Consider the following 25845-nt stretch of genomic DNA (forward strand, 5'->3'; position numbering starts at 1 on the left):
GCTGACAGGTCCGTCGCAAGCTGGCTATGATGATAGTCACGTCAGGGCTCTGCACACCTCAGGGTGGCCGGCTGAATACACAGTTTCCCCAATGTTTCTACAGGTACAGTCTACAGAACTGAGGCTGTCATCACACCAAGTGTTCCCTGGAGATAGACACAGTACCTCCCACGTCTCTTCTTCAAGATAACAACCAACACATTTTTCTCACAAGTCCTCGCTAGCTTTGTGAGGCCCCCAGTGACGCCCTGATGGACAAGCCAAGTCCACACTCTCCTGTGCTTCCCAGGCTATGGGGTGAGCAGGCCCTTACGCTAAGAGGCTTGCAGGAGGGCCCGTGGTGGGGATCGTCCCCCAGGAAGAGCCTGGAACCATAACCCAGAGGCTCTGGATGCTACATTCATGACTTCTGGGTGAGGGTGAAGATGTTTTGGCTGAAAGTAAAGGCTCAGGTTTTTGCTGCAGAGGGAATGACTGGCAGGGGTGTGGAGGAAGAAGAAGGTGGAGGCAGAGAGACCGAAGCTCGGAGGACCCGTAGACAATGGAATGGTCAGTTTTATGCATCATCCTGGCTGAGCTGTCCTACCCAGTTATTTAATCCAACATGAATCTAGGTGTTGTTGTGAAGGTATTTTGTGGATGTGGTTAACATGTACGATAGCTGACTTTAAGTAAAGGACATTGCCCTTGAGGTAATGTCGGTGGGCCTCATCCACGCAGTTGAGAGCAAGAGCAAAAACTGAGGTTTCCCAAAGAAGAAAGCCTGTCTCCAGACTGAAGCATTGACTCCTGCCCGAGGCTCCTTCCTGCTGATCTACCCTATCGACTTGGGCTTGCCACGCCCCACCATTGTGGGAACCAAGTCCCCAAGATAAAATAAATCTCTTTGTGTGTGTGTATGCATGTGTGTATATGTGTCCTATTGGTTCTGCTTCTGTGGAGAACCCTGGTGGATACGGATGGTCACTGAAGGTAATATTAATACAGGGGAATTGTGGGCAGGACCCGTTCCAGCTATGGGGGTTAGAATAGAAAGAGAAGGACAGAATCGGAAAAAGAGCTGATAGGAACTTGGGTGACTGGGTAGAAGTGGGGGAGCGGGGAGGGTTAAGGGAAACGGAACTCTTGCCACTGGACCTAGGTGGCTGAGGAGCTTGATTAGAATGTGCTGAGCTTAGTGCCCGTAGGATCTACAGGGCTTGATGATCAAGCTTCCGAAATCTGAGTCTAGAGCTCTGGGCTGAAATTAGTGCTGGGCATTTCAGCTTCAGCAGTAAATGGAGGCGCACGGAGCCCATAGGAGTATATCGTACCCTGTGGAGAAGTTCTAGGCAGCAAGGATGAAGGAGGATGGGACCTTCATGGGAAGGCACCCAAAGGGGAGAGCAAAGAGTGTGCAGAGGAGCTGTAGGGCCCCAGGAGCAGGTGACTCAGGAGGCTCTCAAGGTCCAGCACTCTGGAGAAGGGGCTGAAATGGTGGTGAAGGTTTTATTTGAAACCAGAAGTTCGTTTTGCTTTTAACGTCTACTCTAAGGGGACTATGATATTGGTATAAAGAAGTGAATCAGTACATGATATATTCTTTACGTGAATATTTTAATATGAACTACACCAGTGTATTCATTATTATATTTCAACTCTGGAAGATGGAGTTGGAACTGGAACTCACCAGGTGATATGAAGTATCCAGGGGTTGGGTAGCGAACACACTGCTCTCGGTCACGCCTTGTATACACTCACCAGTTCTGATGATGGATGCACACGAGTGACAACGACAAGAAGACCCCCTGGAGACCCCCACCCAGTAACAAGTGGTTGTGTCTAGTGGTTACAATGCAACTGGGAGACCCCGAGTTTCTGGAGGTGTTTCTATTCCTTCAACCTCCTGTTAGCTGCAAACTCTTAAGCAAACTTACCTTCTGACTGTCTATAAAATGTTGAATCACTGCCCGAAATACTTCCTTCATTCTCCAGGTTTGCCTCGAAAAAGTTTCCTCCTGGGGGGGGGCAGGGAGTGAGAGAGAGAATGGGATTATCACAGGTCCCCAGTGAGGACTGGTGCACGGTTACAGCCCTGGCAGACCACCATGACCCACTCTGATGAAGTCAGCTCTGCACATATTTAGGGAATCATGGGCTCCACAATAATGCTACAGCTTTTGCTCAGTCACCTTTTTCTTCTCACAGTGATTCCTGGTGTTAACATTGCTGCCTCCCTCAACTTTCTTCCCATACCTTCTTTGGAGGCAATGTGGAGTCAAAGACAGAACAATAGATCGAAGCCAGAGAGATGTAAGGTCATCACTTCCTGGACCTACAAAGTACTAGCTGTGTGACCTCGAGCACGTTACTTAGCCTCTCTGACACTTGGCTTCATTACTAGAAAGACAGAAAGAACAAGAGCTCGTGATGCTGTGGGTTTGGTCTTTAGCTGCAGTGTAGGGCACTGACCCAAACAGTCGCCTTTAGCTATTGATTTAACTGTCACCATTTTCTTCCATAGAACAGAGTTCACGTGAAACAAGCCCAGAGCGAGACAAGGTCAACCGATGGCATTTGATCTTTCAAGGCCTGCTGCCTCTCCTTTGGTCTTCTTTGAATTGAACACACAACCCTAATCTTAATTCCAGGCTGGGAAGAGCAGTTGGCTAAGCCCTTTTTAAAGCCCCTTTTCAAGTTGGGGGTTTTTATTATACGTGTTCATTCATCACATGAGATCTCTGCAGATGGGGATGATGGATTGCTTTAAAGTCACTGATTTTATTGCCAGTACCCGAGATAGCACCTAGACAGTAGGTGGCTCAAGGAAAATGTACTGAATTGGATGTTGATGGAAAACACTGCTTGATAGGACCAAGAAAATAAATATGGGTCTATGTGCTTTAGCTCAAGAGGGGGCAAATGCCATCAATGCTATGTCAAACGAAGCAGTAGGCCTTGAATACATATAATACACCGTGTGCTTCCTCGGATGGGCTGTCATGGGGGCTCCCATGTAGGAACCTCAAGGGTAATTGCTGTAAGTATTTGAGGCAGGTTTAGTGGACAGCTATCTTTATGAAATAGGCCATTAGTGGGTAGCCTGTCATGGCAACTCAAGTCTGACCACATACCATTCTGTGTGTTTGTGTTTTTTGACCAGGCTTCTAAAAGCTTGAGGTCCACTTTTTCTAGTTCTGTGACCCTGAGTCAATGGCTTTGTCTTTCTGAGTCTCAGTTTCCTCATTTATAATATAAGGCTTTAAGATAAGTCCTCTCTGCAGACCCCAAGCTATAGTTCTGAGTGCAAATATTTCCCTTTGGTGTGGCTACATCCAGCATCCATTCATCCAGCAAAGAGTCTGTGAGCACCTACTAGGTGCCTGGCTCTGGGCAGGGTGTTAGGGTATATTGGTGACCAAAGCCAGAAATCCTCACTGCCCTGAAAAACTTGATACAGTGGAAAGAATTCATCAATCAAAGATTTACACAAATCAATGTAAAATTACAGAGCTGTTAAAAGTGCTCTGATTGGGTGCTTCACAGTACAGCGAACGTTTCTAGCAGGGACAGTGAGTAACCAGCCAAAGGGGTGTGGGGAGGTGGGAGAGCATCTGGGGCAGAGTAGACAGCTTCCACAGGACAGGCTGTGGGGGCGGCAGGTGCATCTGAGGACCTAAATGAGAGGCAGTGTGGCTGGGCTTGGAGACCCAGACCACGCAGGTCATGGTGACCAGGTCATGTTTTGATCTTTATCCCAACAGCCACGTAAAGCCAGTAAAGCTTCCATGGAGGGGATCTGGTCAGATTTGTGCTTCCAAAAGTGCACTCTGGCTGCTGTGGGGAGAACAGCCCGGTGAGGGGAGTGAGGAAGGGCAGGAAGTGGAAGCCTTGAGTGCAGTGTGCTCCCTGGAGTATGCCTACCACCGACTGGGAAGAGCACCGAAGCAGGGCAGGAAGTGGGGGAATGTGCAGGCCCAGAATGGTTTAGGAAGCAGAGAGACTCGGGCATGTTTACCAATCAATAGGAAGGAACCAGTTAAAAGAGAGGCTGGCTCAGCAAGAAGGAAGGGATGTGTGACCTTGAGACCTTCCTGGAAGGTGATAGGATCCAGTGAAGGGGTGCATACTGTCTGCCCTGTGAAGGAGGAGGTGAGGTTCTCTGCGGAGAGAATGGGGGAGGGTGGAGGGGAGTCTAAGGAGAGAGAAGATCTGGAAATATCACTGGAGACTGAGCTGCCCAGAGGACAAGCTCTGGTTCTGCATGATTTTAAATCTTCCGGGACAGCACTTCTCCCTGTTTCCCTTGATCACAGGTGGGAGCTTCAGTGCCATTTGGGAATTGACTATTCTGGAAAGCACTGACGCAGCAGTCAGATGACATCGTCATGTCTTTGATGAGTTGGAGGAACCTCTGATGTCACATGGCTCAGCACTTTCAAAAGACCACGTTTGTCAGTCAAATCCCAGATGAAAGATGTAACAGACCTTCTCAGGAATCAGATCAAAAATAGATATACAGTGTTCATGAATAAAAACACGGTTTATTTCTCCTATTTTATTTATTTAATACTAAATGAAAGCATATGTTATTTATCCAACTGCCCGGAGATTAAGTATATTAAAAATGACCCCTTCTATCTTTTTGTGTAGTGCTTCTTTCCAGGTCACTGTTAAAAATGTCATGCCGAATCTATGTGAGCATGAGTTACCACTGGACACTTTATTTTTTAAAAATTTACTATTTATTGGACTTCTCCACTGGAATATTGGCTCTTGGATGGCAGGGTCTTGCCTGTCTTGTCACTCTTAAACCAGGTGCACACATAGTAGGTGTTCAATAAATGCTTACTGAATATTTATTGAAGTAATGAATACATCTTAGATTTACCTGATGGAACTAATGGGTCTCCTTTCTGGCCTGGGCTATCCTAGTCATCTGACGTGGGCTGTAGGAGGAGGAAGCCTCGCTTGGGAGGGCCAGGACAGATGGCAGTGCAGGGCGTGCCCATGATGGCTGGCCCAGAAGATTCTGTGAACTCAACGAATTTTCAATGGACTGAGTGTGTTAAGGCAAACTACGCTGGTCCAGGGAGTGAAGATGTTTCATAGTACAAGGAGTTCTACTCCAAGAGTTTGGGAGCAGAGCACGTGCCTTGCACACTGTAGCTGTTACATATTATGTTCTGACAATCACAATTCTGCAAACAAGTACCCTTAGAGTTCAAGGTGGAGCCATCTTATTCAGAATGCTACCGCACCAATTATGGTCAAGTGCTAGCTGGGGTTCTCCATCTTGGTGGTGCCTTAACCCACAGAAATACCTGTACTGGGCCCACCTGCACAGATTCAGAAGTAAGTGGCTGAGCGTGGCAGGTGATCCTGGGCACTGGGGTTTTTTTAGAGCCCCCTCGGTGTTTTGCAATGATGTGGATGGAACTAGAGGGTATTATGCTAAGTGAAATAAGTCAATCAGAGAAAGACAATTATCATATGATCTCATTCATATGTGAAATTTAAGAAACAAGGCAGAGGATCATATGGGAAGAGAGGAAAAAATGAAACAAGACGAAACCATAGAGGGAGACAAACCATAAGAGACTCTTAATCGATTATAGGAAACCAACTGAGGGTTGCTGGAGGGGAGGTGGTAGAGGGAAGGGGTAACTGGGTGGTGGACATTGGGGAGGGTATGTGTTGTAATGAGCACTGGGTATTATATAAGACTGATGAATCGCAGACCTGAAACAAATAACACATTTTATGTTAATTAATTGAATTTAAATAAAAAAATAAATGCAAAGTATATGACAACTTGTTTAAATAAAAAAAAGGGAAGAATGGAGTAGAGCTAAATAGAAATAGAATTTCTACATATCACTGTAGAAAAAAAATCAAGACCCCTAGGTGATTCTGATGTATAGTCAGGATTGAGGACGGCAGGTGACAATGACGCAAGTGTTGGGTGACTAGTGGGAGCTAATGCTGAGGGCTCCCCAGTCATGTGACATAACCGGGAGGCCACTTGTGCCCTGGGGGTTGTGCCCCCACTTGTGATGGCAAGACCCCTAGGTGATTCTGATGTATAGTCATGATTGAGGACGGCAGGTGACAATGACGCAAGGGTGTTGGGTGACTAGTGGGAGCTAATGCTCAGGGCTCCCCAGTCATGTGACATAACCGGGAGGCCACTTGTGCCCTGGGGGCTGTGCCCCCACTTGTGATGTAACTAAATTTTCTAGCGGTGTGTAGAATAAATCTCGTTGTTTTATGACCATGGCTTAACAGGTTTGAATATCACCTCACAAACCGTTTCCTGTCCTCTTCACTTTTATCAAAACGAAATCTTAGTTTAAATGGATACTAGCCATATTAAAGCAACTGATTCTAATACTTCCGGGAAGGGTCTTGGTCCCCACAGAATGCTTCTAAGATCAAACTAGTGTCCTAGGGAGGACATAAGCCATGCCAGGGGTTGAGCCCCGCTTTGGGAACGCAGAGGGGATGAAGCTCTTGCTCACACGGCCACGCAGGAGTGCGGCTTCTACACTGTCCCCTGAAGGCACCGTGGTAAGTGCCCTACTGAGGCCTGGATGAGAGAAACGCCGAATCACAGAGCGCCCAGAACCCACGTCTGCTTCTAGCAGGGCAGACAGTTAGTCCCAGTAAATGGATTTCCTCAGAAGATGACACTTGAATATTTCAAAGCCCTGAGCTGGCCCGCGTGGGGCTCCCGTCTGCCTCATCCACTTGTGGGGCCTGAGGGAGACAGGGAAGAGATCGGAGTTGTGCTCCGTTCTGTAGGATTCTCCGTGTGTTTGCTTTTCGCCTCATCTTGCATGAGGCAGTAGAGGACATCTATGAGGTCTCAAATTTGGTGACACGTAAGGGGGTACACGAAGCAGACCTGGGGCTGTACGCGAGAGGAAAGAAAGGATGGGATGGAAGCAAGTGAGCCAAAAATATTCTGGAACTTTCTTGAGATATCTCTTTGGGTTGAAAAACTACTGTTAACAGGATTACTTTTATCTTTCTTTCTTTCCTTTTTTTTTTTTTTTTGCCTCCATTCCTGAAGAAAAAAAGTTTTTAGAGAAATCAGCAAAGAGAAGATAAAAATAATCTGTGGAAACCTTCAGCACTGCTCTCTTAGCTTAGGCTTCCTGAATAGTTTGAAAGATAGAGTCTAACAACCACCACAAAAGGCCCTAATGATTCTCTGTGTTTAATGTTTCCATCCTGTTTCCCCCCTGTCTCGGTGGCTGGCATATTTTTAGATAAGACACAGCCAAAGACTTTATTGAGAATACAACAATGTAAAATAATGACAGTGAAAGAGCTCCAAATGAGACGGATGAGATCTTTTTCCTTCCCTCTTTCTCGTAGATAAAAAGCATTTACCTGTGTCAGCAAAGAGACGAAAAAAGTCTGCCTTTACACACAGAAAAAAACCCCACCAGCCTTTTTTTAGAGGAAAGGCTGTTCATATTCTGGCAATGCTTTCTTTCTACTGGCTAGTCTAATAGAACTAAAGAAGATAATGTCTCATTCTAATTACATTGGTTGTCTTAAGTGTATAAAAACAGAGAAGGCAGAAGTCATCCTCCAGGTTCTTGGGAGAGAAGCCCATACTTGGACGACTCTCCCATTACATCAAGTTCTGGGCCTGGTGTGAGTAGAGGTTGGGAATAGGAGGGAAGGGGGGTGGAGTGCATACCCTCTGAGGGCAGGCCTAGTCTATGTGGTCAAACAGAGGACTTGCCAATGTTTTGATCAGTAAGGGGGAGATGATCAAGAATCTTTGATTTCTAGGGGTCTACAATTAAAATGTCCACAATTTGCAGAAATACTTTGGTCTTCTTAATGCACCCAACAGCCCAGTGGGAATGTTGGAACCGGATGACTCAAACTTAACAGAATCTTTGGTATTTGTCCTCCTATTTCTGCTCCTCATTGGAGCCAGGTATTTAAGCAACTTTCTCTGTCCCAGTTGAGGGTGCCCAGTGTCCGGGACCTCCCAGCCAGGCCTTCTTCTACCCCCCAGCCCCACAAAGACTCCCAGAGCAGCAGGCCGCCAGCGTACCTAGAATATCGAAGCACGCCCCACTCTCCAACCGGTGTTTCCTGTACAGGTTCTTCAAGACCTTGGCACTGCCAAAGCGTTTGAAGCGGCTCTTCACGTTACTGTAGAACCATTCCAGAGACTGGGTCCTCAGAAGCCTGAGGAAAACACAGAATCAGAAAGCAAGATTAGAAATAAAAACGAGGGGCGCCTGGGTGGCACAGCGGTTGGGCATCTGCCTTCGGCTCAGGGCGTGATCCCGGCGTTATGGGATCGAGCCCCACATCAGGCTCCTCTGCTATGAGCCTGCTTCTTCCTCTCCCACTCCCCCTGCTTGTGTTCCCTCTCTCGCTAGCTGTCTCTATCTCTGTCAAATAAATAAATAAAATCTTTATAAAAAAAAAAAAGAAATAAAAACGAATTATTACATGGTGGACGGCAAAAGTTGCCACCATACTTTGTAGCTCCTTCCATCCGAAGTGGAGCATCTTTCTCGACTTCTTCAATCCGGGCTGGTGTGTGACTTGCTCGGAGACTGGTGGGAATGATGCCATGTGAGTCTTGAGCCTTGCAGTTCCCTCTCTTGCTGCTCCTAGAAGTCCCGCACCCTGTCGCCATGTGATCAAGCCCATGCTGGCCTCTGGAGTGCCAAGAGACACTTGGCCCAAGCACCCGTTTCACCGCAGCCAGTAACCAGCCAACCCCAGACAGGTGAGCAAGGAAAGAGGTGACAGGGACGAGGTGAGTGACAAGGGCGGTAGCAGCCAGGATGACAGCAATGAGAATGAGGCCCAGGCCACCCGGACAAAAAGATATTCAGAAGGGATGTAGATTCAGAACATGACACTGACTACGGTGCTGAGGACACAGGCCAGCCTGTGCAATGACAACGATTCAGACAATGGCAGAGATGGGGGTGGCCAGCGGTGCCGCAGCCACAGTCAGAGTCACAGTGCCAGTCCCATCCCCGATGGCAGCGAGCACTCAGCCCAGGAGACTGGCAGGGAAGCAACAGCTTCCAGTTCCAGCAACAGAGTCTCAGGGCCTCTGGGGCTGGTGCGGACACAACTACCATGTGCAGAAACACACTTTTCCAATGGTCTATTTGTGAGCCCTTTGCCCCGTTCCTCCCATCTTCCAAACTTTTGCTGTTATTAAAGACAGTCTCTCTTTAAACAAACAAACAAACAAACAAACAAACAAACAAACAAACAAAAACACATCGCCTGCCAATTGATTGGGGATGCGTGAGTGGCCTAAGTAAGACCAGCAGAAGAAGCTTGCACCTGAGTCCATCCAAAGAGCAAGGGGATGAAGGCCTGCCATTGGAAGCCACTAACTGATACACCTGCTTAACAGCTGGCTCTGTATTTGATACTCCTACACTAACAGCACCTCTAATTCAGCTTGGGGGTGTATAAAGCACAAGAGAGACAGAGGCTCTAGGACAAGATTCTCCAGACTTATTCTTTCAGCTGGGAGCCCAGAGGGAAAGCAGTTTCTTGCTCGGTGCTGGAATGGTCAATACAGAATATTGCCAGGATGCTTCTCTTTTTGGCTAGATATTTCTAAATCCCTTCCATTTTAAGAAGAGTTTTTGTTGTTTCTTTTATTATGAATATAATCACACATACTCATTTTAGAGAATTCAGAAAAGTAAAATGAATATAAACGCCTCTCCCTCCCCAGATTCCAGTGAAATGTGAGAAGATAGCCAACCCAAAGGGAAAAGTTTACACAAATGAAGAATGGGGGTGAGAACAGAACCGGAGATTTTGACATACTTCTAGAAAATTGGAAGTGGGTGACAGCATAAAGATCAGAGAGAACGCTGTCCTCCACAGGCACTGGAGTTGGGCCTCTCAGGCCGAGAGGTCCAATTTAGAGCCGGCTGATGCCAAGAGAAGGACTGGCTGTGAGACAGAATTCAGAATGCTGATTTAATGGTTGTGTAGGCAACAGGGAGGCCTCTTGGTCCCTATCCCAATTCCCAATCAAGTGGACACCTGGCCCAAGGATGCTTTGTCCTTAGGCCAAAAACAGAAAACAGTCCTCTAATAAAATTGAACAACCTACTTGCAGAAGACTAGGACTTGAATATAGGGGTTACACCTGCAGTGAAACCCTCCTTCTGCAGCCCTGGGGGAGCCCCCATACACCTGCCCACCAGATCCTATTCATCTACCCTAGAGCCAGGCCTGCCAGGTGCCTGCCTGGCTAGTAAACTTGGAGTTTTCAGTCAGCACACCCACCCTGTTTTCATAGGAGAGGTCTCCTGGGAATACTAACCTACCCATGTTAGTCACCTTTATTAATCAGTGAAGTCCTTTGTTAAAAATATGAATAGACAACTAGATATTTGAAACAATCCAATGGCATGGGAAACAAGGACCCAGATAAAATAAGAGCAAACTTTCAAAAAGACAAATGAAGGTAATCTAGGGTAATGAAAACAACTTAAAAAATTCTAATAAATAACAGGGATTTGAAAAGATATTGCATCCCATTCACACAATAAGACTAGGTAATGTGAAAAGGGAGTAATCAGAAGACAATCGTTTCTGGGACGTAGAACATACGATTGGTGAAAGAAATTCAATAGGAGGTCTAAAAGTTAAAATCAATATAAATTTTCCAGAATGCAGAGGAAGAAGTCAAAAAGATGGGACATCTCAGAGAGAGGGACATGAGGATCAATTTAATGGGCTCAGCATCTAACAGGATTCCAGGAAGGGGGAAGAGGAAAGAAAAAAAAAAATCACATAACAGAAGAAAATGGCCCCAAGCTAAGAAAGGCAAAAGTCTTTAGGGTTAAAGGAGTCTACCAGTGGCAAAGCAGAATAAATTGATTACAGCACAAAGTACGGAAGACAGACCCACCTAGATACATCTTCATGAAGATTCAGACCCTCCAAGATGAGCCTTCCAGGCGGGAAAAAAGGGTATTTTTGCAAATGAGCAAAAATAATAATGACATTAAACATTTAAATCAGCAACAGCAAATGCTAGAAGACAGTGGAACATGGGTTTTCTAAGCTCAGAGAAGAAATGGGATGACCTCAGAATTCTATGCAGCCAAACTATCATTAGTTAAGGTCCAAATAAAGATACTTTCAGACATGTAAGGTCTCAGAAAGTTGGTGTGCTTTCTGAGTAGAAAAATTATTAAGGTATATTCTACGGGAGCCAAAAAACCAGCCAAGAAAGAGGAAATCATGGGACTCTGGAAAGAGGGAGTTAGTCCAGGGGTGCGACAGACAGAAGTCCCAGGTGCCACCTGCACAGCAGGTCTGAAAGGCATGGGGTAGGGGTGCACACAGGCCATTCAACGAGCACAGGATTAAGAAGGTAAACGAATGAAGAGAGACAGTGTAGGAGGAGCCACACCCCTCTTTTGTCAGTAAGAGTAAGAAAAGATATTTAGAAGTCCCAGGAAATACAAAAACACAACTAAAAAATAGCTCTAGAAAGGGACGGTCCAAACAGGAAGCAAATGAAAAGCTGTTAAGTTCTTGTCAACTAATGAAGCAGAGGAGAGGTGAATGGCCCACTCTTCAAGTGGCCCAGGTTCATGGCCAAGGATTACACTTCCTTCTCTCTGTGGGCTTCACTGCAAGACTCTGGTCTACAGCAAATGATATATATTATATATATAATACATATATTATAATTTTATATATAAAATTAAAATGCTGTTTACTTTTCACACCCTATTTACAGACAAAGCATGAAAGGTCCTCACTGTCAAGAATCCGCACTTTTTGCTGAAAGCAAAACCAAGTCAACAGCTAGCCTGGCAGAAACCTGGATGCAGAGAGAGGAAGGAACAACAGAGACAGTTCACAAGTGCTAACCTCCTCATCTTACACAATGGAGTCCAGACAGGCTTCTAAAGTATATGGACAACAGTAGTGGTTTAAATGCATTATTTAAAGTGAGAGAGGTACCAGGTTTTAATGCAAGGTTTTAATAAAACTTTGTGGGGAGGGGAAAGAGGTAGCAAGAAAGTAGGCTATTTATGAGGGTCTAAAGTTGACAAATCAAGAAATGGTAAAGATAAACATGTTAGTTAGAATTATAGTAGTAACCCCAAGAAATGTCTACAGGTGATTGCTTGGGGCATTGGGACTTGGCATGCAGATGGGGACATGAGACTATGTTTTTGTTTTTGTTTAAGATTTATTTTGTTTTATTTGAGAGAGAGAGCACGCATGCACACATGAGTTGGGGGAGGAATAGAGGGAGAAGCAGATTCCCTGCTTAGCATGGAGACTGATGTGGGGCTTGATCCCTGGACCCTGAGATCATGACCTGAGCCGAAATCAAGAATGGGCTCTTAACTGACTGAGCTACCCAGGCATCCCAACTCTTTAAGTTGAATATCATTTTATATTGTTTGAGGCTTTAAACCAGGTATTATGCATTAATGTAAAAAGCACTAAAATAAAAAAAAATAAAAGAAGATTTAAAAAATCACCCAAAAGTTCTTGACATCTGAAGAATGTTTGTAATGGACTGAATGTTTGTGTTCCCACAAAATTCATGTTGAAACCTAATCCCCAGTGTGATGTTATTTGGTGGTGGGGGCTTTGGGAGGTGAGGCCCTCATGAATGGAATAGTGTCCTTACAAAAGAGACCCTAAAGCACTCCCTCAGCCCTCCTACCATGTGAGGACACAGTGAGAAGATGGCCGTCTATGAAGTAGGAAGCAGCTCCTCACCAGACACTGAGTCTGCTGGTGCCTTGATCTCAGACTCCCCAGCCTCCAGGATAGTGAGAAATAAGGTTCTGTTGTTATAGCAGCCGGATGGGCTCAGGTGGTGCTCTTCAGGTTCTTCTTAAGGGGATCCCTGAGGACCTAGTCAGCTTATGCAGATTGGGAGGAGTCCAGAACTGGTGGTGTGTGTGTGTGTGTGTGTGTGTGTGTGTGTATGCACACGTGTGCGCACGTACACGCACACACACACAGGGAAGACAGTGTTGATCTAAACACTATTGGTGCAGAAGGAGCCCCAGGGCCAGCGCTGCTCTGAAAGACCAAGTTTTTCACAAGGGGGGATGCCCTCCCTCTTCCAATAAAGCAGTTCAGCAGACGAGGGCTGTGGGTCAGTCAGCGCAGCCAGTAAGAGTGGCCAGGAAGCAATGATGGTGGCAGTGGAGGGGCATGCCTCCTAAAAGGTTCGTGACTTCACTGAAGAGAAGTTGTGGACGGGTTTGTTCTTGAGCACACGCGAGGGACTTCCAGTACAAGTAACACACACACTGTCTTTTAACACACATGGGCTCACAAAGGCTTTGATCTTGCAGATGCCTTCATAGCTTAGTCTGTCACTTCGCTCAAGTCTCTGCACAAATGTCACACCCTTATGAGGCCTTGCCTGACCCCCATGCTAGAATACCATGACCAGTGGTGCCTGAGGGGCTCAGTCAATAAATTGGCTGACTTTTGGTTTCTGCTCAGGTCATGATCTCAGAGTTCTGAGATGGGGCTTCATGCTCACTGGGGAGTCTGTTTGAGATTCTCTCTCGTCCTCTCCCTCTGCTCCTCCCCGCACCCCATTTGTGTGCACGTGCATGCGCTCTCTCTCTAAAATAAATACTCTTAAAAAAAAAAATTGAATACCATGACCACACCAACACATCTTCTATCACTCTCATTTTCTCTCTCCATTTTTCTGGAGTACTTCTCTGCACCTGATGTGTAATTATATATAACTGTATATGGTTATTTATAAGTTAATATATTGTATTAATTAATGATTTTTTTGGAATGGGTTGTAGCTATTTTATTATTTTTTTCTCCAAATTTTTATTTAAATTCTAGGTAGTTAACATACAGTGTAATATTGGTTTCGGGAGTAGAATTCAGTGATTCATCAATTACACACAACACCCAGTGCGCAACACAAGATGCTCACCTTGATACCGATCATCCATCCAGTCCATCCCCCACCCACCTCTCTCCATCAGCCCTGTTTGTTCTCTATTGTTAAGAGTCTCTGTGGTTTGGGGCGCCTGGGTGGCACAGCGGTTAAGCGTCTGCCTTCAGCTCAGGGCGTGATCCCGGCGTTATGGGATCGAGCCCCACATCAGGCTCCTCCGCTGTGTCTTGATGATTACAGTTTTGTAATATAGCTTAAAGTCTGGAATTGTGATGCCTCCAGCTTTGTTTTGTAACAACAACAACAACAAAATCAGGATTCTTTTGGCTATTTGGGGTCTTTTGTGGTTCAATATAAATTTTAGGATTGTTTGTTCTAGTTCTGTGAAAAATGCTGGTGGTATTTTGATAGGGATTGAATTAAATGTGTAGATTGCTTTGGGTAGTATAGCCAATTTTAATAATGTCTGTTCTTCCAATCCATGATCATGAATGTTTTCCCACAGGCTCAACGGGAAGAGAGACTGGCTCTCTTCAGTGTATTCTCCTGTAGCATTTTAATTTACTACAAAGAATATGTCTTTTTTTTTTTTAGTATCTGTCATTTTTAGCAAAAACCCATAAAGCTATTTTCAGAATATAAAACAATATAGCAGAAGAGAAAAAAAATGCAGAAGGCTTTGTCCTTGGAAATCATAACATCTGGGCATATGATTTATTTGATAGCTTTAAAAGCACAGAAGAAATGCAACGTTCTTCAGGCTGCATCCCCTGCATGCTGCCCTGCTCTCTGATGCTTCCTTCCTGCTCCCAGGAAGGACGGGCAGGTGGCTCAGCTCTGCAGCTGAGGGACCACATGGTACTGGTAGGGGACAGTCGTGACTGTGCCCCTCATTCTTTTGACAAAATGACATTTCTTTTCCTTTTGGAACACTCACCCTTCCCTCCCAACAGAGCGTATGTTGTTCTGGAAAAGCTGGCTCCACTCTCCTGTCAGCATGTGAGTAGTCACATGACACAGACCTGCCAATCAAGGTCAAGATGGAGGTTTTTACTGTTGTTCTTGGAAGGAGGTCTTGCCCTTCTGCTGGGCTGACTCCATAGCAAAATGAAAGCCTGGAGCTGGTAGGGCCATCCTGCCATCACTTGGGGGGATATTTGTGGTATTCTGGACAAAAGCAGATCTGAGAGTGGAAAGGGACAGGATCCTGCTGCTATACTTTGATCACCTGGGTCTACTCAAGCCCAAGGTCAACCCCTGGACTTGTCTATTACATTAACCAATACAGTCCCTCTTTTAAACCTTTTTGAATTGGGTGTCTATTATTTGCAACCAAGAGTTCTCATACTTCAAGTATATGATAGGATGAGCTCTCTGCTCCCTGGTTATACCAAAACTCTCGGCATTCAGAAGCACTTTAATGACCTCTACAATGGAAAGTCTCAGCTTGCTCAAGTTTTGGAGTGGAACCAGAGCCCTGCCCTGGGCTGCTGGGAGGTAGAAGGCTGGACTGAATCCTTGGAGAATGACTGGCAAAGCCACAGCCTGATTTGGAGAGCAGAAAGCTTTTCCTTTAAAAAGTGATGTACTTTAGACTATGTTTTGACTTAGAGTTAATGTGGAGAGCTTTTCTGGAAGCCCCAGGGAAGGCTCAGTTGTGATGACCTTCATTTCTTATTAGTGTTTTTATCTCACTTATTTTAAAATGTATGGCTCAGAGGAAACTCACAGGATGCATGTGGTTTGTGGGGCAGAGGTGTGGGGAGAGGGCTGTGAGGATGCCAGCACCAGCGCGGCCTGGGTCAGTGCACTTTCGGGGTCCCCGGCCCACCCTGAGGTCTCCAGCCTCCACCTGAACCGACATGACTTAAGGCAAGTGTGGATGGCAAGGAAGGAGCCTTGTGTCTGCATCTTGCTGGAGTGGAAAGCAGAATGGAATCCTGCACATGCATGTAGATTCCTTCATTCACCCACTCATTCATGCTTTCATTCCCTCACTATTTATTGAGTGCCCTATGTGGCAGGCACTGTGCTAGCTATGTAGGCAGTGACCAACAGATGAGGCCACCACCCCTCAGTGCTGCCAGACTAATGTCTTCAAGGAATGGCAGGTGCGTCATGAGATGGGATCCAAAGCCAAGCCCAAGGCATCTCAGGAATGGCTGGACACAGGCTTTGGGTTCTGGATCATTTCCACAGATGTGTGCAGAATGGGAACCAACCGGCTTTATGTCTCAGGAGTCTTCTTTAACGATGCCCAAACTGCTGTCCCTCCGCTGCAGTACACATGGAGGAGAGGTGGCTTAGGAAGGGGCGGGCGCCACCCTCCCGGCGACAAGACTTGCCAAGAGCTTCCCAGTTCGGAACTGTCCAGAGGGATAGCTGCTTGACTTCCCTGCCTTATTTTCTAAACAATCCCAAGTTATCCCGAAGAATGTTCACACAATGATTCTAAGCTCTCTGTAGTTTTACCAACTTCAGTACGAAAATTTCTTTAAAAACTAAAGATTTTAAAAAGGCAACAGCAAACCTTCAAAATTCACAATACAACATAGTTAGAATTGAAGAATGAAGGGGGGATAAAGAGAAGGGGGAATGAACCATGAGAGACTGCGGACTCTGGGAAACAAACGGAGGGCTTCAGAGGGGAGGGGGGTGGGGGATTGGGATAGGCCAGTGATAGGTATTAAGGAGGGCACGTATTGCATAGTGCACTGGGTGTTATACGCAAATAATGAATCATGGAACACTACATCAAAAACTAGGGATGTACTGTATGGTGACTAACATAACATAATAAAAAATTATTATTAAAAAAACAGGTGATATAGCCAAATTTGTTAATAATTTTGCATTTCTAAACCATCCTTAAAGAAAATCATATATGGAGTCACAGTGTCCTCACAGTAGTCCAGCAAAGCAACCATGCCATCTGGATTCATATTTTCACCAATAAAGAACTGGTAGTTTTTGAAATTAAAAAAAAAGGGAAAAAAAAGAAAAAAAAAGAATTGACTACTTTTGGTCCTTGGAACCACTACCTTCCCTGTAAAACGCAACAATAACTAGTGCTTCATAAGGCTGGAGGAAGAATTAAATAACTCAGCCCCAGGGTGTCCAGAGAAAGGCCAAATCTTTGGTACCCACTAAGGATGACAGCTGAGTCTGAATGTGAGTGCACACATCTTTTGTGCATGGCCTCCACACATCTGTCCTCACTAAATGCTGCACACAAGTGATTCCCAGTGTGGGGCATGTGCACTGATGGGGGCAATGGCACCATCTCTTGGCAGGAGGGTTTTCCCCAGAGGCACCTCCTCTTGGAGATTCTGATAAGCCTTCCCTCTGGCACCCCTGTCCTCCCTTCTTTCTTTGCTCCCTTGTTGTAATAAGAGCTATTAGGCAGAAATGATGACGGAGGCAGAAATGATGAGACAGAAAACAAGACTGAGATTGACAAACTGCTTAGACAATGTAAATAAGCATATGGCATAGATGTATGCCCAGACTTGTCCTCCAAGAGCTCATACACCTGTCAGGACAACAAGAAGGTGCCTAAAGATAAGGAGAGAGAAAGTGACTGGGTGGGGAAGGAGGGTTATTTTATGTAGGTTGGTCAGGGGAGAACTCTCTGATAAGGTGTCTTTTGAGCAAAGACAAGAAAGAGGAGAAGGAGTGAGCCATGTGGAATCTGGGGCAAGAGCATTCTAGGTGGAGGAAACAGGAAGAGCAAAGGCCCTGGGGTATGAGCTTGCTTCCAATGTCTAAGCAACAACAATAAAAAAGAGGTAACTGTCCAGTGGGAAGTGAAAAAGTGAGGAGTCTGTCAATGAGAGAACGGTTACGTGAACTGTGATTTATTCGTTTGACAAAAGATTACACACTGATGTTAAATGAATAAATGAGATCTACCCTTCTCAACATGTTTAACCTAAAAAACAAATTTCAGAGCCCTATGTGCAGCAGGATACCATTAATGTAAATTGGAAACTTCACATAAAGTGACTACACACACACACACACACACACACACACACACACACACACACGGAGGGAGAGAGAGGAGAGAGAGAGTCATGTATAAGTTGCAAAACTGAATAACCTTCATGGGAACAATGTACCCAGTTTCAGGGAGAGAAGGGTTTGGAGTCAGACAGGAGCTCAGAGTGGAGCTTCAATAGAATCAGTACTGCTTCATCTCCATAAAAATCTGTTATGGTGGGTCTGTGAGAGTTGTCAAATCAGGACGAACGTGATTGGTCCACAGGTGTCTTTATCCCATGCCGGGAACTTTTAGGTATGTCTGAATTGTCCACAGTATAAACACAAGGAAACACAACACAATCCAAAGCACACATACTTTCCATCTATTGTTCTCATTCTTAATAAAACCTCATCCAACCTCCTCCTCTCTTCTCTACGCATAAAACGTTATTGGAGCACTTTCCAGCACTGTTTTAATTATTTTGGGATCTGTCCTCACTGCTAGGTTAAGTGTCCATTAAGAGAAGAAGCTTCGGCAGACATTCTTCACAGTTTGAACTATTATACTGTGTCTCCTAGATGATCTCATGATCTCTGTGAAGAGAACAAGATTATATTGCTTGAGGTCTTTCTTTCTTTTTCTTTCTTTCTTTTCTTTCTTTCTTTCTTTCTTTCTTTCTTTCTTTCTTTCTTTCTTTCTTTCTTTCTTTCTTCTTTCTTTCCTTCCTTCCTTCCTTTCCTTCCTTCCTTTCCTTCCTTCCTTCCTCCCTCCCTCCCTCCCTCCCTCCCTCCCTCCCTCCCTCCATCCCTTTCTTCTTCTTCTTCTTCTTCTTCTTCTTCTTCTTCTTCTTCTTCTTCTTCTTCTTCCTCTTCTTTCTTTCTTTCTTTCTTTCTTTCTTTCTTTCTTTCTTTCTTAAACCCAAAACATAACCAACTCTTAAGCTTTGATCTTTCCTGGCTTCACAGGAGGGTTCTTAATCTGCGGGTGGATGAATTCTTGTTTTTATGGTTGACTCAACAGACATAAATTTCCTTAAAACTCCTTCCTGCCCTGCAGTTTTTCATGCCCTCTACCTTCTTCTCCACTTCCATTGCTGGAGGCACCACCCAGTGCAGGCTCTGCATTCTCCCCAGCACAGAATACTGTGTGGGGCTCCTCAATGACCTCTGACCCACATCATCAGTCCCTCAGGGACCATGAACCAATGGTCCATTAGCCAACATGAATATCTCCATGGCAGTCTGTTAGCTCAAGAAATACAAATGTGCCACAAGACTCCAGGGAAGGAGGGTTGGACTGGATGGGGGAACGCATCCAAGTCCAGGCCGGAACAGCAGCACATGCTGTGTGACTTTGTGGGCTCAGACATTGGACACCACGCCCAACTCTGTGCGTAGCCCCAGTGGAGCATGGGATCAGGTAAAGATTCTGCACCATCCCTGGGGAAAGCCTATGGTGGGACAACCCTCTGGGTGGCCAATGTTCAAGCCAGAAGGAAGGGCTAGACATGCACCCAGGGTTGGGCTTCTTGAAGAGGTCTGTCTCGTGTCAGATTCACTGTAAGGTCAAAACCCAGAGGGAGCCCAGGGCCTCCGCCTGGTCTACTAGGGGTCCTGGTGCAGGAAGATACCTAACTGTGTTCTTACAGTTTTCACTCTCATAGCTGTCAGAATTCCGGGGAATTGTTCAGCCACTGAAACAGTCCAGCTCCGGAGGTTTTAAAGTATGACAGCTTCAAGTTCTCGGAGCCACAGGTAGGCATGGAGAAAGGCTAGGGAAGTCAGCTGTAGTCAAAGCAAAGTGCCTCTTTGTCCACAGCCATAAGGCCTAATGCACTCAGTTTGCAAAATGGGGGAGAGGGAAGTACATTTGTTTGGGAACCTCTTGGATGGCAACTGGGCACCCACTTGGGGTCAAGTTCTCTTTTGCAGTTAAATTCCAACCAAAACAAAAGATGGAGCTCCTTTCCTGTAGTTACAGAGAATCAACAATCTATTTTCTAAATTCTTTAAAGCCTTTCCCCTCACTGTCTCTTGGCCTTGTCTCATTACCTGGCGTCACGATGTCTTCACTAATTCCCCCCCAAGAAAGCCATCAGGATGAAAACTGATGATTCCATAATCTTTAAAGAAACTGGTCTCTCAAAAATGATATATGCCCAGTTTAAACTCATTTTGCCATCATTTATTGAGAGCTTCCTCAATCCAGTCTTCTTCAAATGGAATCTTTTCTGGATGAGAAAACTCTTGCTTCTGTGTCTAGAAATTCAGAACAGGCCTTTCCCACAAAGTAAAAGATTAAGATTAATTAAAGATTAATTAAAAATTAATTAAAGAAAAGATTAATTAAAAAATTAGGGTTATTTTTCTAGCTAAGAGAAGCTTTAAGAAAGAAAAAAATATGGAGGAGGGGGTAACTTGTCTTATCAGAGATGAAAAAAATGCATGATAATGAAAACAGTGTGATATATTAAAAATATAATTACAAATAGGAAAGAAACCTGGAAGAAGATGTATAAAATATAGCTGTTGATATCTCTGAACAGTGATATTACGAGTAATTTTAATTTCTCAAATTGTACAAACATACACTATTTTAAAAACAGAAAAGAACGGGGGTGCCTGAGTGGCTCAGTCGTTGAGCATCTGCCTTCGGCTCAGGGCGTGATCCCGGAGTCCTGGGATCGAGCCCCACATCGGGCTCCTCCGCTGGGAGCCTGCTTCTTCCTCTCCCACTTCCCCTGCCTGTGTTCCCTCTCTCGCTGGCTATCTCTCTCTCTCTCTGTCAAATAAATAAATAAAATCTTAAAAAAAAAAAAAAAAACAGAAAAGAACGGTACCGCATCTTTATGAAGTTTTCCAAGTAAAAGGAAGAGAAACCATATTCCCCTATAGTGTAATACGAATGTCTGTGGCCATGGGGAAGAGAGGGTTGGCGCTCCAACGTACTCACTTCTGGGTGTATTGGGAAAGTCAGTGATTACTCTCTTTGAACCTCAGTGTCCTCATTTTAAAACGGTGTTTTTCTACCTCACAGGTTGTGAAATTAAAGACAGCATCCTAATGCACTTGTTACAATGCTAGCACACAGTAGGAACATCCAAGGGGAGAGACAGGCTATAAGAAACATGTTAAGAAAAAAACTCAAAATGTATAGATACACCTAGATCAGAGAATATAAAATAAGAATTGGAAAAGTACCAAGCTTTGCTCATACCGGTTTTAGATTCATGGCAGTTCACTATAACCTGGCAGCAGAAATAATCAACAAAGAAGCTACATTCACCTTTTTTGGAGGTCAGGGGGTTTACAATTCTTCACAATAGTAATTCTTCACAGTCCTCAGAAATAATTTCCAGAGTTGGAAGGACCATCCGTCTTTATGAAGTTTGGTTCAACTCAGGCATTTTTTTGAGCATTGTGCTGTGCCGAGGCCAGCGCGGGGTACTGAGGTTACAAAGGCGAGTAAGCCCAACTACTGCTTCAAGGAGCTTCCAGTTTAATAGGGAATGATGCCTCCTGGCTTGGATGATGAGGGTATAATAGTCATACAAGTAACCAGCACAGGGAATATAAGAAGAGGATCAGGTTTGGGGGGAAGGTGTACGTTCAGCAAGGACACCTGAATTTGGGGTGCCCATCACAGCCCCAGGTGGCAATAGACCTGGACTAGAAATAGATTTGGGAATTCTTGGTCCACAGGTAGCATTAAACCTATAATTGATGTATCAGAAGTATAAATCTTCATCACCATTTTCCTGAGGAAAATGGAAACAAGTTAGATAGTTTGCTGATATGTCACTGAACTAATTAAGCAAATCTGGGAACAGACTATAGACCCTATTCTTGGGTCAGTGCCTTGATGTCTGATCAGATGGTTTTCCTTCCAGAAATCCCAATTTGTATTCTAATGGCAAATTAGGGCTTCCTCTTCCATGCTGAAGCTAATAGAAAGCCCCATAAATCAAGGAATCAGAAGAAAATCTAAAAGCAGTGCACTGTTTTCCTAAAGAACCCCCTATTTATCTCACTGTGAATGCTAAGGCTTCAAGGCACTCACTGTGGAAGCAGCTGTCTCCTCTTTTTCCTGTGACATGAATAAATTTGTAAACATGAGAAATTCTCATTAGGAGACTGGAATCATAACTCAACCCAAGAACAGCACTGAAATCACAATCACGTGAAAGCTTTGCCCAAGAATGCCAGCTTGATTTTGGTTCATTGGACGAAAACAATATACTGGCGAGAGGCAGGGAACTGCCTTCAGGAACACTGCTCCGATGATCCTGGCTGCTGGTGATGAAACACGTCCTCCCTGGGCCCTCAGCCCCAGCGTGGCAGGGCACCGCACGAACTGAGCTCACGCTGGACAGAACTGAGCTTCTGTATTCTCTACCGCTGGTATGGGCCTTGGGCGCCTCCTTAACGGAAGGCTTATGGGCAATGCACAGTCCCAGACCGCCACCCTCCCCGGAGACCTGCTCAGTCAGAACGGCATTTTAGCAAGAGTCCCAAGCGATGACTGCTCATCAAAGCTTGATAAGCACTTGCCGAGCACAAATTAGCCGAGTGTTTTCTGAGACCACTTGATTTTCTGTTTTTCTTTTCAATTCTGGCCACAATCCATTTAGATAGAACCAGAGATGGAGCAGCTGACATGCCTCACTCCTTCCCACTTCCCAAGGACAAAGAACTGAGCTGGGTGATTAAAAAAAAAAAAAGTTTTGAAGAGGAACAGAATAATTTAAATGATATCCCTAAATTTCAGGTGCTTTCGTTACAAGAAAACAAAATGCCAAAACCACTGTTGGCACAAATGCAAACCATTACACACAGCAAGGTTTTCCAAGTAAATAAATAAATTGATCATGAGGAGCCTAAACAAACATTAGTTCGTTGGTAAAAATTAAGAACAGCAGCAATAAAACCCACGACCAGCTGAAGATAGTTTCGATGATATACGGATAATGAAGCATCCCTCCTAAAAACTGTAGCACATCTATGACCGGTGAGCTCCGCTTCAGTTTGCGGAGAACGCAGAATGAGAAGAGGCAGCAAGCACCGATAACATACTGAGCAGCAGGAACAGGGAAAGGATTCCAGGCCTTCCAAACAGAGAGACTTTAAGATAGGCAGGCAATCAGTTAGAGATGAGGAAAGTGCCGAGGCTCTAAACAAGAGACTGCGAGGATTTCTAGAGACAAACAACAGAGGACAAGCTGCTGCCACTCCAGGGCCAGAGGGACAAGGTGGCACTGCCAGGAGTAGAGTCTTGGAGCTAGGAGCTGGGGCCACAGAGGAGATGCTGCCTGAGAGAGAGATGGGAGATTAACCCGTACCCCGTCTTCTCTTTCCCTCCTGCCCTCCTGTCTCCCTCCAGGGCCTGCCACTGGCCAAGCTTGGAAGGGAGCCTGGGTAATGCAATCTGTGGGACTCAGCCCCCCACGAACAGAGCAGAGCAAGGAAGAGCCAGGATGCAGGGTCCAGCAGCACACAGCAGATGACTGGTACACATGCCAGTTTACGAATGGAATGTTTATGAACACCAGAGTCCAGTAAACCTTATCATTCCCTTAATATGTTACTAGTAAGCAGCCTTAGTTTTTTTTTTTTTTTAAGATTTATTTATTTATTTATTTATTTATTTGACAGAGACAGCGAGAGAGGGAACACAAGCAGGGGGAGTGGGAGAGGAAAGAAACAGGCTCCCCGCTGAGCAGGGAGCACGATGCAGGGCTTGACCCCAGGACCCTGGGATCACGCCCTGGGCCGAAGGTAGACGCTTAATGACTGAGCCACCCAGGAGCCCCAGCAACCTTAGTTTTAAGTAGAAATCTAAGTCTGCAGAATTGTGACCTGTTTGCCCACAAGAAGGGAAGAACGGAACTCTGGGGGTCGGTTTGCAGCCATGTGCTCGCAGAACATACTTTAGGAATGGCTGGTATGGGGCAGAGAGAGGGCTGGTATTAGACCGAACATTAGCACTTACCACCTGTGTGGTCAAGGGCATGTTACTAACCTCTCTGGGTGCTGTTTTCCCCACGTGCGACGCGGGGACACTAATATTTATCTGGCAGAGTCCTATGAGGCGTCGCTGACCTGCGCTCATTATATCCACTGTGGAACGTGAACGTAGTAAGCGCTGAAAATGGCAGTTAAAATTTAATCTCAGAAGAAACTACAAATTTGTTAAATTTAAGTTCTGTTATAAGCAAGTCTTTTCCTCTAAAGAAGTCAAAGAGCCACTGCCCCCTATGTGGACAATACAAGGTCAGTAGGAAGACCTCGGTGTATCCATTTGGACCATTAACTGACATCACTTTGGGCCTCAGCATCTTGTTACGTCTCTCAGAAGGAAGCCGGGCACGTACAAACTTCCCTCGGTGACAGCGTACGTGGCTTCTCTTGGCAGCACAGGCTTGCAGGGCCCAGACCTCCCAACTGGGTCCATCGTCCTGCTGCTGGCACTGTACCCAAATGAGTGTTCAGCATTGACGAGGGGCCCAGGGACCGCCTTCCTACCAGAATCACTCAGTCCTATTCTGTTGAGTGAGACCCGACTCTTAGGAAGTATGCTTTCTAAATAACTCCTTGGAAACAGTCTCCCTAAAATAAATGCAAGGCATGATTACCCAATTCACTGAAAAAAGCCCACCAAACAAACCTTTTCTTCCCTAAATCTGATCCTAGGCAATTGAATTAACCTAGCAGAGGTTTTGTTTCCTTAGGTGCAAATGAAGATAATAAATATTTCATCAGGTATTTTAATAAAGACTAAATGACATTACGCATGGGAGACACTCGGCGCAGTATTTTACCCAGAGTACTCTCCAGGACATGTCATTTCTTATTATCATCAACATTGGCATTTTATCCTAAGCCCTCTGCATTCTTTTTTTAGGGTGATGTGAATGTAATCAATAAGTAAAGAGTACAAATAGACTTGGAAAGAAATGTGTTCAATCCTTATATTTCATCTTAACCGGAAAGTTAAGACTTTAGGGTTAAGGTGGTTCTTAATTTTTAGTAGTTGTTGAACATGTGAAAACCCAGCTTGCTGGGCCCCATCCGGAGTCTCTGATCTGGTAGTTCTGGGTGAGACCCAAGGATGGGCATTTTGGACAGATTCCCAGGTGAGGTGATGCTGCTGGTCTGAAGACCAGAGAACTACAAGTTCGAGGACAGATCTGGCAGATTGCAAAGAGCACATGAAGATATTAGGAATTCAAAAGTGTGGGCAAAACAACAGGATAACAGTCAGGTGTTTGGAAAAGAAGGCTCCTTCAGCCCTGACAGCACACAGGCCCTTGAGCACCAAGTCAGGACAATTGGTTTTGAAAAGGCAAGAGAGATTGAGAAACTGGATGGAAAAGAACAGCCCTCACGCTGGGACCCCTGTGTGTCACTGGGAATTTGCAGACAGACTGCCAGGAGGCTGGAGGTGTCATGTTCACTGAGACGTGACAATTGCCATTAATGGGAAGCAGCTCGCCGAGGGTGAGAAGCTGGAGCTGACAACCAGCAAGAAGCAAGGAAAGCCCGAAGAGAAGAGAGATGTCCGTGTGACACGCCCCCAGCTGCTCCAGGGCCCTCTGCGCACCATTTCGCTAAATCCACACAGCAGTCAGGGGGAGACAGATGAGGAGACTGAGGCCGAAGGACGCCGGAGAGGCCCAAGGTCACACAGCTTGACAGGGATTTTTACTTTTTTTTTACTTTTAGTATCTCATGACCAAAGCAGGTTTAAACATTCTTTTAAAATATTTTTTGTAAAGATTTATTTATTTTAGAGAGAAAGAGAGTGTGTGCATGTGTCAGCACTGGGAGGGCAGCAGGAAAGGGAGAGAGAGATCTCAAGCAGACTCCCTGCTGAGTGCAGGGTCTGACAACGGGCTCGATCCCAGGACCCTGACATCATGACCCGAGTTGAAACCAAGAGT

The 25845-nt window shown here is 45.3% G+C and overlaps 1 protein-coding gene across 5 annotated transcripts in view; it reads right to left on the reverse strand.

The window, feature by feature from the left end:
- Nucleotides 1–25845, reverse strand: part of MYRIP (myosin VIIA and Rab interacting protein) — a 355695-nt gene that overhangs the window by 80193 nt on the left and 249657 nt on the right. For all 5 annotated transcript variants that reach the window (XM_057315911.1, XM_048216130.2, XM_026496775.4 and 2 more), the window contains exons 4-5: nucleotides 8060–8196; nucleotides 1917–1997 (exon numbers count right to left, since the gene is read on the reverse strand). In XM_057315911.1, coding sequence (XP_057171894.1) covers nucleotides 1917–1997; nucleotides 8060–8196 — 218 coding nt within the window. The remainder of the gene's footprint in view (nucleotides 1–1916; nucleotides 1998–8059; nucleotides 8197–25845) is intronic.

This window comes from Ursus arctos, unplaced genomic scaffold (genome assembly GCF_023065955.2).
Source record: "Ursus arctos isolate Adak ecotype North America unplaced genomic scaffold, UrsArc2.0 scaffold_20, whole genome shotgun sequence".
NCBI lineage: Eukaryota > Metazoa > Chordata > Mammalia > Carnivora > Ursidae > Ursus > Ursus arctos.